The sequence below is a fragment of the Scyliorhinus canicula genome, chromosome 4 (genome assembly GCF_902713615.1).
Source record: "Scyliorhinus canicula chromosome 4, sScyCan1.1, whole genome shotgun sequence".
Taxonomy (NCBI): domain Eukaryota; kingdom Metazoa; phylum Chordata; class Chondrichthyes; order Carcharhiniformes; family Scyliorhinidae; genus Scyliorhinus; species Scyliorhinus canicula.
The window spans coordinates 235,738,274-235,752,124 of NC_052149.1; the positions used below are offsets into that span (position 1 = coordinate 235,738,274).

The following is a 13,851-nucleotide window of genomic DNA, read 5'->3' on the forward strand; positions in this document are numbered from 1 at the left end:
GCATATTCGTCAAGGACTTTTCCCATTGTTACATAGATGTGTGGGCAGGTAGCGAGGTGATAGAAAAATCACTATCTTCAGGGTGAAACTTAGGAACTGTAAAAATTCTTGAAGGCATTAAATGTATTCGAGAGGGATGAAAATTAGCTCATACATCTATGCTCAGATACAAAAAGTAACAAAATGGGTGTGATTGTACAGTAAACATTGATACCGGTCCCGGCAATAGGAGAGGAGTAGTGATCTCGCATATTAAAAATGCAGAAGCACCTGCAAGTTAATGATTTCGTGTCATTACAAGTTATTATGCAAAGTAATGATATGGCCAATTCTGGAGTATGTTCAATGACATGTTTCGTCTGATACAACTAGAAAGACGACTATTATGATTTTGGGTCTTTCGGAATTGCGTTGCTCAGCAGCTTAAAGACCGAGATGTGTAGGAGCATAGCAATTAGGAGCAGAAGTTGACAATTCAGCCCTGTATGGTACACTTTAATTTTATAAAAGAAGATGGCGGAGTTGATATTTGCATGCCTTTGAAATATTGTACACTGTGGACGAAATTGAGGAAAACAAACTATTAACGTGGACCTGAAAGCAAGACCAGAGCAAGCTGGTTTTCAGGAATGTAATTCTTGATATCCATGAAAGGTTCGAATGCAGTTTTGAACAATTTAATGCATATGCAGCACAAATAATAGAGTTTACCACAGGTCAGCGAACAGTCTAATGTGATGGTTTGCTGGATGTCTGGGCAGCAGGGTAGCATGGTGGTTAGCATAAATGCTTCACAGCTCCAGGGTCCCAGGTTCGATTCCCGGCTGGGTCACTGTCTGTGTGGAGTCTGCACGTCCTCCCCCTGTGTGCGTGGGTTTCCTCCGGGTGCTCCGGTTTCCTCCCACAGTCCAAAGATGTGCGGGTTAGGTGGATTGGCCATGCTAAATTGCCTGTAGTGTCCTAATAAAAGTAAGGTTAAGGGGGGGGTTGTTGGGTTACGGGTATAGGGTGGATACGTGGGTTTGAGTAGGGTGATCATGGCTCGGCACAACATCGAGGGCCGAAGGGCCTGTTCTGTGCTGTACTGTTCTATGTTCTAAGAGAAGTAGAGGATTATGGAAAATTACAATACAGTAATGCCAATAGGTAACTTTTATAGAAGATTCAGGAAATATTTTAGTCTGTAATATTGCTGAAACAATTTTTTAAAATTAATTTACCGGATTTTGACGTTGTTGGTTAGCCAGAATGTTATTGCCCATCTCTAGTTGCGCGACAGAAGGTGATGGTGAGTTGCCTTCTGAAACCGCTGTAGTCCTTGACTTGTCGGTACATCCACAATTCTGTTCGGAAGGGAGATCCAAGATGTTGCCCCAGGGACAGTGAAGGAGCAGGGATATATTTCCAAGTACTGAGTGACTTGGAGGGGAACCTCCAGTTGGTGGGGTTCCAAGGTACCTGCTGATCTTCTTGTTCCAGATGGTAGTGGTCGTGGGTTTGGAAGGTGCTGTCTAAGGAACCTTGGTGAGTTACTGCAGCGCATCTTGTAGATGGTACACCCCCTGACACTGTTCGCTGGTGTGGATGGGTTGAATGTTGGTGGAAGGTGGAGCAATCAAGCGGGCGGTTTTGTCCTGGATGGTGTCAAACCTATTGAGTGTTCTTGGAGCTGCGCTCATCCAGGCAAGTGGAGAGCATTCCATTACACTCCTGGCTTGTGTCCTCTCGATGGTGAACAAGTTTTGGGGTAGGGGGCGGTCAGGAGGTGAGTTACTCGCCGTAGGATTCCTAGCCTTTGACCTGCCCAGATAGCCACAGTATTAATATGGCTTGTCCAGTTCAGCTACTCATCAATGGTAACCCACAGGTTGTTGATTATAGAGGATGCAATGATGTTAATGTCATTGAATATCAAGGGACAGAGGTGAGATCCTCTCCTGTCGCAGATGGTAATTATCTGGCACTTATGGGGCGCGAATATAACTTGCCACTTGTCAGCAAATGAACATGCTGTCAATGCTTTTCATCTTTCACTTATCAGGAGAGCTGCAAGAATGGTGAATTTCAAAGGTAACCACAATTTATACTGTATGGGAAAAGAGTGTTGAATCGTTGTCAATTGACACTGATTGGTCAGTGCGTTTTCGTGAAGATCTATTGACCCTTTTGTTCTTGTTTATTTTTTAAAAACTGCAATTGCTGGGCATTTTCCTTCTCTGCACAGCACATGTCCTATGTATGAATATATGTACCTTCTAACAAGCGTATTGAGCCCAACTGATAATTGTTAAACTGGTTGTTAGTGTAATTCTGATCACTCTCAATATTATTCAAACCGTGCTACTCAATTGCAGACTTAGTCTAACTTTAGACATTATGTGTGAGCTTTGCAAGCATGGGCTGGTTGAATGCAGTTAAGAGCCAAAGGAACATATTATTTGATACAATCCGCCAATTTGGGGATGTATGCACCATATACCTTTCATCATAGGGGGCGCCATTGCGGCACAGTGGTTAGCACTGCTGCCTCACAGTTTGCACATTCTCCCCGTGTCTGTGTGGGTTTCCTCCAAATGCTGCAGTTTCCTCTCACCGTCCAACGATGTGCAGGTTAGGTGGATTCGCCATGCTAAATTGTTCCATAGAGTCCAAAGATCAGGTGGGTTTACAGGCATAGAGCGGGGAAGTGTGCCTTGATGGGGTGCTCTTTCAGAGAACAGTGTAGATTCAATGGGCCTAATGGCCTGGTGCTGCACTATAGGGATTCTATGATACTATGATCGTGGTACTGAATTCAATAGACCCCGATACATATTGTGCAGTAGGATAACTTATTGTTGGCTTGACGGCAAAATCCTGGTAATGGAAAATGTAACCTGTGTTGCTACCACGTAGTAGCTGAGCGAAACAGTTAGCTTCAACAGTTGCTTAATTTTCCTTTGAGATACCTAACCGATCGAGGGTTATTTGAAGACGGCTGACACCAGCAAGCCCGTTTCAACCAGACTATGCCTGAAAAACCTGGATAATGATGTCTAATGTCTATATGTAGTTCTGCAATTAGCAACATTTGCTCACCAATCCTCAGACCACAAAGAAAAATATCGGTCGGGCCCGCAATGTTGCTCACTTATGCTTGCCAGAAGCTTTATGTATCTATAGCAGAGCTCTGTCCTCCACAGGCAAAATGAATTGGCCACGCCTTCTCGAAGTAAACAAAAGCATGGGGGATAATAGTTTCCTCAAGCATTCTACATTACAAAACCACAGCCAATCAGACTGGTCATGCCAACCTAGCAAGGCGCTTTTCTAGTGCAGTGTAGCACATTACAAATTATATTTTTGCATCCTTCCCGATGGGTGCAAGAAAAGGTTTCCACAAAACGGCTGTTTTTTCAGCATTACTCAAATACTGAAATGTGATGGAACTAATTTAATTTCCTTTTAGTGAAAATCAAAAGCAATATTTGAGTGGAAAGCTGTCAGTGAATAACTATACACGGTTTATTAACGGAATTAAATGAATTGGAGCAATGTGTTATGCCCACTCGTTCGGTAATTATTTATTTTTATTTGTGTTTTGATGCCTTTATTCGCAATTCTAGTAAATCGACAATAAGATGTTCGTTGTAACAGTGTTCTGGAATTTATTTACAAAACAAAGCAGAATAGCCAATAGACAACCTTGATTCTATTTTTAATTGTCCAACAATAAATCTAAACATCTGCAGTTATTTCTGAACTTCCAGCTTTAAGAAATGAAGGGAATTTTGATTCGACAAATTTCAATGTGCCTCTGCTCACCAATCAGAAGCGGAGCTGTGATTGGGGATCCGGACTGCCCCCTTCACTACCCATCCACCATCACGCACCATCAGACGCGGTGTAACATTGGAGAGCGAGCAGCTCGGCAGCATTTGTCCACGAATTCACCGGCAATTTTACACAAAAATAGAAGATTTCAATGAAATAATCCGAGCGATTCCTAAAGCAATCAGGTATTTGCTACATCGCAGTTGTTCCAGGTTTAAAATATATTGATATAAAAAGGATAATTGATGATATGGGCACGTCCTGAAACAAGGGGAATGTTTTTCGCTGGAAATGAGATATAAAATAGATTGGTTGCTAAAATGCCAATTATTTTACTGTATATTCTCCTCGTGGAATCTGGTGTTTGGGCAGATTCGTTATTCGATTCCTGAAGAACTGCAACTGGGCGCCTTTGTTGGGAATATCGCAGATGATTTGGGTTTAGATATAAAGCAGCTCACGGCTCGTAGTTTCCGGATTGTACCCGGGCCCAGGAAACAATGTGTGGATATAAATTTGGACACTGGCATTCTATTTGTCAAGGAGAAAATTGACAGAGAAGAGATTTGCGGACCTAGTTTGAGTTGTGTGATATCCCTGAAGTGTTTGCTGGAGAACCCCTTAAAGCTGTACCAGGTTTCAGTGGAGATTCTCGATGTGAATGACAATGCTCCCAGTTTCCCAAACAGGCAAATGTTACTTGATATCGCAGAGATTGCTGCGCCGGGGACGCGCTATCCCCTCGAGTTCGCGCACGATCCGGACATTGGAACAAACTCCTTGCAAACCTATGAGCTGCTTCCGAACGATTATTTCATTCTGGATCCACAGATGGGCAATGGGGTTGAAACATTGCCCGTATTGGTGTTGCAGAATCCATTGGACAGAGAAGCGGAATCCAGCCACGTGTTAACGTTAATCGCAAAGGATGGCGGGGTCCCTGTGAGATCGGGCACGGCTCAGGTCTCAGTCATAGTAAAAGATGCGAACGACAACGCCCCTGTTTTTCCTCAGTCCGTTTATAGAGTCACCCTACTGGAAACAGCACCCACAGGAACGCGGGTAATCATACTAAATGCCACTGACTTGGATGATGGGTTCAATGGAGAGATAACATACTCGCTCGGTAGCCACACTTCTGCAAGAGCTCGGGAAATGTTTGAAGTGAATTCCAAAACTGGTGAAATCAGATTGAAAGGGAAATTGAACTATGAAGGGAAAACGGCCTTTCGGATTAGCATAAAAGCAATGGACAAGGGTCTATACGAAATGTCCGCACACTGTGATGTTTTGGTGGATATTATTGATGTGAATGATAACGCACCTGAGGTAACATTGACGTCGTTGTCCAGTACAGTTTCAGAAGATGCTCCAGTTGGAACTGTAGTCGCTCTGTTCAGTGCGGATGATCGAGATTATGGGCAAAACGCGCTAGTAAAATGTCAAATTCCAAAGGAACTCCCCTTTAAACTAGATTCTTCCATGAAGAATTATTATGAATTACTTGTTCAACATCCAGTGGATCGTGAAAACGCCTCCCTGTATGACGTCACTTTAACATGCACGGATGCAGGAAATCCTCCTCTGACATCCAGGAAAACCATTCGGGTAGAGGTTTCAGATATAAATGACAATGTGCCACGGTTTACCCACTCTTTATACACAGCCAACGTCATGGAGAACAATGTTATTGGCGCTTCTATATTTTCCATTACAGCCTTTGATCCAGATGTTGGACAGAACGCTCAACTAAAATACTCTATCCTGGAGACACAAGTTCAGAATGCATCGGTATCCACTTACATCTCTATTAATTCGGAGTCTGGGGTCATTTTCTCTCAGAGATCTTTTGACTACGAGAAATTGAAAAACTTTCAGATCCAGGCTGAGGTCACGGACTCTGGAATCCCACCACTCGCCAGTAATGTTTCAGTGAATGTCATTATCCTTGATCAGAATGACAATGTTCCAGTGATCGTGCACCCATTAGCCGAATATGGCTCAGTGGTAACTGAGACAATGTCCAGGTTTGCTGAACCAGGCTACTTGGTTGCTAAAGTATCGGCCACTGATGCTGACACCGGTCAGAATGCTCGCCTTTCTTATTCCATTTTTCAGGCTACCCAGCATAACCTGTTCACTATTTCACCAGACACTGGGGAAATTTGGACTGTCCGTCGACTTGGCACGAAAGATGCCTCTAAGCAAAGGTTGTTAATTGTGGTAAAAGACAATGGAACACCATCACTTTCTGCCACAGTGACCATCATCTTATCTGTGGTCGGTGGTGACACTGAAACATTCTCAAGCGTCAGTGAACCTGAAGATCCAGGATTCGCCCTTGATCTAAGTCTTTCATTGGCCATCACGTTAGGAGTAATTTCTATGATTTTCCTCGTGATTTTAATTGTGCTGGCTGTGAAGATTCATCAAAGCAGAAATGCTTTGGGGGGTCAGTATTGTCCCCGGTGTCTTTGTTGTTGCTTTGAAACCAGGCATTCACTGAATGGAACTCAAAAAGCGAGTCGAAACCTTCAGCTACCACCCAACTATGTTGAGGTATTCGGGGGTGACCCACTTTCTCAGAGTTTCCGCTACGAGTCATGCTCAACATTGCAGTCAACAAAGAGAGATTTCATAACTGCCACCACATGCAGATCATCGACAGACAAGAATTATGTCCGGAATAAGTCGATGAGGAAAGAAATCCCGGGAACGATGAATTCTGAAAATTACAGCAAGTCTGCACCCACTGAGGTAAAATGTTTTTTTAAAGGGAAGAAAGTCCCTCAGATTTTATTTGGGTAATTTTGGAAATCTTTTTCATTGAAATGAATAAGATGGAACTAACAAGTTAAAGGCTCCATCGCCACTTCTTGCTCTATTTTGTTGCTCTCTGTATTCCTGTGTAGTCGCTGTGTAATGGTATCTTGTATGATGTATTTCAATTTCTTTGTGATTATATCTACCATATTACATTATCAGCTCGATTCAAAAGGATGTTCTGTGAATCCATATTCTGTGCTGCCACTTTCTAATCCCTCTGGACTTTATTACCTGGTGGAGAATTGTTGTCTTTGTCCCACATTTTCGAAACAGTTAATCGTAAACATCTTGCGTGGAGCTCTGTGCACATATGTAACTGTCCAAGTACAGAATACATTCGCTGATATCAGTTCCACAAAAAACTGTCACGTGTTGATGACTGCCAGGTCATTCTAAATTGTGCAGTTAGTCCCACTTTTTAATTAAGCTTTAAAGAAACTGACTTGGGTCAAATTAATATTCAAAATATATCCGTTTTGTGTCGCTGTCGTGCCATCTGGATGTGTGTCGTGTTTTTTGAATTGGTATTTAGATACCAACTGCTGATCACGTGGGAAAACAAATGGAAAGAAAGCCTTCCTGTTTGGAAGATGCTTCAGTTGAGACTTATTCTACTAGACTCATCCCTAAGTTCGCTTTCACTCCCCGGGTACGGTCAAGGTATGGAACTTTTACCAATTAGAACTCAACAGCAAATTTCGTCCAAATGGTCTGAGATCAATTGAATTCCCTATAATATGCAACATGGACGGGTGTTAGTGTAATCTGCCAAACATCTTACCTGGATTCTCAATTTCAGCTGCACTTGTTAAAATGACGGCCAAACTTTGCCGAACATGTTGGGGAATTCGAAGAGAAAGTTGTAAGCACAGTGAAGTAGTCACTTAGATGGAGCTTCTGTACCCTTCAGACTTCTATAAATCAGCACCTAAAGACCTACGGGCAACTGATCAGTTTCAATGTTGAAATTTTTTTTTAAGTGAACACTCGATTCCATGCCAGTCCACCCACAATCCAAATTCTGAAATCATCCTGAATCAAATGACAGCCATGGAGCAGGGAAATGCTCCGACAGCTTTAAGGCTACAACATAAAATATAATACGATTCTCTAAGAGATACCTAAGCTAAGCTAAATAAATAATTACTTGGGCATTTGACAGCAGCCAAAAAATGAGAATGGTTCTCGATTTTTAGACTCCTAGAATTGATGCGTGGCACGGTGGCGTAGTGGATCGCATTGCTGCCTCACAGCGCCAGGGACCCCGGTTCGATTCCTATCTCAGGTGACTGTCTGTGTGGAGTTTGAACTTTCTCCCCGTGTCTGCGTGGGTATACTCCGTGTGCTCCGGTGTCCTCCCATAGACCAAAGATATGCAGTTTAGGTGGATTGGCTATGCTAAATTGGACCAAGGAGGGGTTACGGGGATAGTGTGGGGTTTGGGCCTCGGTAGGTTGCTCTTTCAGAGGGCCGGTACAGACTCGATGGGCTGAATGGCCTCCTTCTGCACTGTTGCCATTGTATGATTCTATGGCTGGGACTCCAGGCGAAATGGGGATTCCTTGCTGCCAGAAGACTGTCAGATGCTTTCCTGCAATGAAAGACCACCTGATCAATACAGGATTAATCGATATTCCAAAACATCTTAGTCTTGATTTGTTGGAACTCCCATACTGACAACATACGACAAAGAACTAATCACCTGGTTTAGAATACCTGCCTGAAATTCCAAGTCCCTACCTGCTTCAAGAATACCATCAGAATACGAGTACAAAAGAAGACAAGGTAGCCTGCCTCAATGACCCCCGATCGGTGGCTGTGATGTCTGTTATCATGAAATGCTTCAAGCGGCTAGTCATGAGACAGATCAACACCAGCCTCCCAGATCGTCTCGATACGTTGCATTTTGTCTACCACGGCATCTGATGCACAGCAGATGCTATCTCTCTGGCCCTACTATCAACTCTAGAACATCTCGACAACAAGGATCCCCACGTCAGACTGCTGTTCATAGACTACTGCTCCGCCTTCCCAACAAGACTAATAACCAAACACTGCAACCTTGGACTTGACTCCTCCCTGTGCAGCTGGATCCTTGACTTCCTCACCAGCAGACCACAACCTGTCAGGATAGGCAACAACACCTCTTCCACAATAGTACTCAACACCGGGGCCCTGCAAGGATGTGTGCTCAGTCCTCTACTGTACTCCCTATACACACACAACTGTGTGGCGAGATTCAACTCCAATTCAATCTGTAACTTTGCAGATGGTGGATCCTTGGTGGGTCATATCCCAAACAACGACGAATCAGACTACAGAAGGGAGATGGATGGATGGATTTGTTTATTGTCACGTGTACCGAGGTACAGCGAAAAGTATTTTTCTGCGAGCAGCTCAACAGATCATTAAGTACATGGGAAGAAAAGAGAATAAAATAAAATACATAATACGGCATCACAAGATATACAATGTAACCACATAAGCACTGGCATCGGATAAAGCATCCAGGGTGTAGTGTTAATGAGGTCAGTCAATAAGAGGGTCATTTAGGAGTCTGGTGACAGTGGGGAAGAAGCTGTTTTTGAGTCTGTTCGTGCATGTTCTCAGACTTCTGTACCTCCTGCCCGATGGAAGAAGTTGGAAGAGTGAGTAAGCCGCGTGGGAGGGATCTTTGATTATTCTGCCCACTTTCCCCAGGCAGCAGGAAGTGTAGATGGAGTCAATGGATGGGAGGCAGGTTCGTGTGATGGAGTGGGTGGTATTCACGACTCTGAAGTTTCTTGCGGTCCTGGGCCGAGCAGTTGCCATACCAGGCTGTGATGTAGCCCGATAAGATGCTTTCTATGGTGCATCTGTAAAAGTTGGTAAGGGTTATTGTGGAGATGCCGAATTTCCTTAGTTTCCTGAGGAAATATAGGTGCTGTTGTGCTTTCTGGGTGATCGCGTCGACGTGGGTGGACCAGGACAGATTTTTGGAGATGTGCACCCCATGGAATTTAAAACTGCTAACCATCTCCACCTCGGCCCCTTTGATGCTGACAGGGGTGTGTGCAGTACAATGCTTCCTGAAGTCAATGACCAGTTCTTTAGTTTTGCTGGCATTGAGGGAGAGATTGTTGTCGCTACACCACTCCGCTAGGTTCGCTATCTCCCTCCTGTATTCTGACTCGTCGTTATTCGCGATCCGGCCCACTATGGTCGTACCATCAGCAAACTTGTAGATGGAGTTGGAGCCAAGTTTTGCCATGCAGTCGTGTGTGTACAGGGAGTAGAGTAGGGGGCTAAGTACGCAGCCTTGCGGGGCCCCGTTATTGAGGACTATTGTGGAGGAGGTGTTGTTCATTCTTACTGATTGTGGTCTGTTGGTCAGAAAATCGAGGATCCAGTTCCAGAGTGGAGAGCCAAGTCCTAGGTTTTGGAGCTTTGATAGAACACTTGGTTTGGAAGAGAAAATGCTGGAAAGTCTCAGCAGGTCTGGCAGCATCTGTAGGGAGAGAAAAGAGCTAACGTTTCGAGTCCAATGACCCTTTGCCAAAACGGACAGCATCCAACATCAATGACTCCAAAGTAGAGATACCATACCATACCATAGAACCATAGAATTTACAGTGCAGAAGGAGGCCATTCGGCCTGTCGAGTCTGCATCGGCCCTTACAAAGAGCCCCCGACTGAAACCCACATATCTACCATATCCTCATAACCATTAACCCCCATTTAACATTTTTGGACACTCAGATCAATTTAGCATGGCCAATCCACCTAACCCGCCCATCTTTGGACTGTGGGAGGAAACCCACACAGACACAGGGAGAACGTGCAGACTCCGCACAGACAATGTTTCAGCCAGGAATCGAACCTGAGTCCCTGGAGCAGTGAAGCAATTGTGCTAAGATGGTCGATAGCTTTAAGTTCCTGGGGTCACCATCACCAACAGTCTATCCTAGTGCACTCACGTTGATGCAACAGTCAAGAAAGCCCAACAACGTCTCTACTTTCTATGGAAGCTAAGGAAATTTGTCATGTCTGCATCGACTCTCACAAACCTCTACCAGTGTGCCACAGAGGATATCCTATCCGGCTGCATTACAGCTCGGTATGGCAACTGCTCGGCCCAAGATCGCAAGATAATGCAGTGTGTGGTGAACTTAGCCCAACACATTACACAAGCTTGCCATCCTCCCATTGATTCTGTATACACCTCGTGCTGCCTCAGGAAGGCAGACAGCATTACCAGAGACCCCTTACACCCATGCTTTGCCCTGTTCCAGACCCTTCCATTAGGCAGAAGATACAGAAATCCGCACATTGAGACATAGGAACAGCTTCTTCCCACAGCTGCTAGACGCCTCAACGACTCTCCCTTGGACTGATCGGTTCCCTGTAAGAACACTATTCACGACGCCCTAGGATGCTCTTGTTTGGCCTTGTCCCACACAGTAACCAATCATTATTTCTTGATGCATCACTGTTGATTATTCTTTTACTTGCTCTGTACGTACTGTGTACGTTCCCTTGGCCAGAAAAATACTTTTCACTGTACTTCGATACATGCGACAATAAATATCAATCAATGAACCAATTGCAAAATTAACAACCCTGTACTTGTTCGGTTGTGTGCATGCTCGGAGTTCCTCACAAGATACTTACATTACAACATTTAGAATCTATAGAATGAAGTCAACATTCCCTCTGCATTAACTTTAGTAAGGATCAGTAGAATTCCTGGCATATTCTTCAAGGACTCTTCCCAGTGTTACACAGGTGTGTGGGCAGGTACCGAGGTGATAGAAATTCTACTATTTTCAGGGTGACATTTAACAACTGTAGAAATGTCTTCAAGGCATTAAAAGTATTTGAGAGTGATGGAAATCATCTAATACATATATGATCAGATACAAAAAGTAGGAAAATGGACGTGATCATACAGTAAACACTGAGGTTGATCCTGGCAATAGGAGGGGAGTAGTGATGTCACAAATTAAAAATGCAGAAGCACCTGTAAGTTAATAATTTCGTGCCATTACAAGTTATTATGCAAAGTAAGTGTATGGCCAATTTTGGAATAAGATCTGCAGTATTGATCAAAAACATATTTCGTCTTTTAGAACTAGAAAGACGACGATGATGATTTTGAAACTTTGGGATTTGCGTTTTTGAACAGCTTAAGGTCCGAAATATATAGGAATTAGGAGCAGAAGTAGGCAATTCAGCCCTGTATGCTACACTTTAATTTTATAGAAGACGATGGCGGAGTTGATGCTTGCATGCCTTTGAAATATTGAACACTATGGATGAAATTGAAGACAACAAAATATTAACTTGGACCTGAAAGTAAGACCAGAGCAAGTTGGTTTTCAAGAATGGAATTCTTGATATCCATGAATGTTCGAGATCAGAATGCAGTTTTGAACAATTTAATGCATATGTACATCAAAGAATAGAGGTTACTATAGGTAAGCTAACACTCTAACGTGATGGGTTGCTGGATGTCTTGAAGAGAAGTGGAGAATTATGGAAAATTGCAATACAGTAGTGCCAGTAGGTAACGTTTAAAGAAGACTGAGGAAATATTTTTGTCTGTAGCATTGCTGAAACAATTTTTAAAAGATTAATTTACGGGATGTTGTCAAAGCTGCTTAGTGAACATGTAATTGTCCATCTGTAGTTGCCCTTCAGAAGATGGTGGTGAGCTGCCTTCTTAAACCGCTCCAGCACTTGACATGTACGTACACCCACCGTGTTGTTAGAGAGGGAGTTCCGGGATATTTCCCCAGCGACAGTGAAGGAGCAGTGATATATTTCCAAGTCAGGTGATGAGTGACTTGGAGGTGGTGGTGTTCCCAGGTATCTGTGGCTCTTGTCCTTCTGGGTGGAAGTGGTCGTGGATTTAGGAGGTACTGTTTAAAGAACATAGAACAGTACAGCACAGAACAGGCCCTTCGGCCCTCAATGTTGTGCCGAGCCATGATCACCCTACTCAAACCCACGTATCCACCCTATACCCGTAACCCAACAACCCCCCCCCCCCCCCCTTAACCTTACTTTTATTAGGACACTACGGGCAATTTAGCATGGCCAATCCACCTAACTCGCACATCTTTGGACTGTGGGTGGAAACCGGAGCACCCGGAGGAAACCCACGCACACAGGGGGAGGACGTGCAGACTCCACACAGACAGTGACCCAGCCGGGAATCGAACCTGGGACCCTGGAGCTGTGAAGCATTTATGCTAACCACCATGCTACCCTGCTGCTTTGGTGAGTTGCTACAGAGCTTCTTGTAGAGGGTTCACACGGCTGCCACTGTTCATCGGTGGTGGAGGGTTTGAATGCTTGTAGAGGGTGAAGCAATCAAGCGGGCTGCTTTGCCCTGGATGGTGTCAAGCTTCTTGAGTGTTATTGGAGCTGCAATAACCAAGCAAATGGAGAGTATTCCATTAAACACTTGACTTGTGTCTTCAAGATGGTGGACAGGGTTTTCGGGGGGGGGGGGGAGTCAGAAGGTGAGTTGCTCGCCGTAGGATTCCTGCCTTTGACCTGCCCCGGTAGCCACAGTATTAATATGGCCAGTCCAGTTCAGTTTCCGTTCAATAGTAACCACCATGTTGTGGATTGTGGGGGGGGCGCATTGATGGCACTGCCGCTGAATATCATGGGGCAGTGGTTAAATTCTCTTGTAGCAGATGGCCATTGCCTGGTACTTGTGTGGCGCGAATATACCTTTCCACTTCTCAGCAAATGAACATGTTTTCAATATTTCTCATCTTGCACGCTTCAGGACAGCTGCAAGGATGGTAAATTTCAAAGGTAACAGCAATTTATAATGCATGAGAAAAGAGTGCTAAATGGTTATCAATTGACTCTGGTTGGTCAAGGCATTTCCGCGAACATCTATTGATCCTCATGCTTTTGTTTATTTATTTTTTAAAACTGCAATTCCTGCACATTCTCCTTTTCTGCACAGAGCATGTCCCATGTATGAATATATGTACCTTCTAACAAGCGTATTGTGCCCAAATGATACTTGTTAAACTGGCTGTTAGTGTCATTCCTTTGACTCTCAGTATTATTCAAAACGTGCTCCCCAATTGCAGACTCAATTTAACATTAGACATGATGTCTGAACTTGGTAAGCATAGGCTGGTTGAATACAGTTAAGAGCCAAAGGAACATATTATTTTACACAATTGGCCATTTTTGGGATACATG

The 13,851-nt window shown here is 44.0% G+C and overlaps 1 protein-coding gene across 17 annotated transcripts in view; it reads left to right on the forward strand.

Annotated features, from left to right (window-relative positions):
- LOC119965489 (protocadherin-10-like) overlaps window positions 1–13,851 on the forward strand; it is a 631,779-nt gene that overhangs the window by 475,372 nt on the left and 142,556 nt on the right. The window contains exon 1 of one of the 17 annotated variants that reach the window (XM_038796323.1): window positions 3,859–6,570. The exons of the other annotated variants lie outside the window; for them this stretch is intronic. Coding sequence (XP_038652251.1) covers window positions 4,105–6,570 — 2,466 coding nt within the window. The 5' untranslated portion in view covers window positions 3,859–4,104. Of the gene's footprint in view, window positions 1–3,858; window positions 6,571–13,851 lie in introns of those variants that run through there. 17 annotated transcript variants of the gene reach the window in all.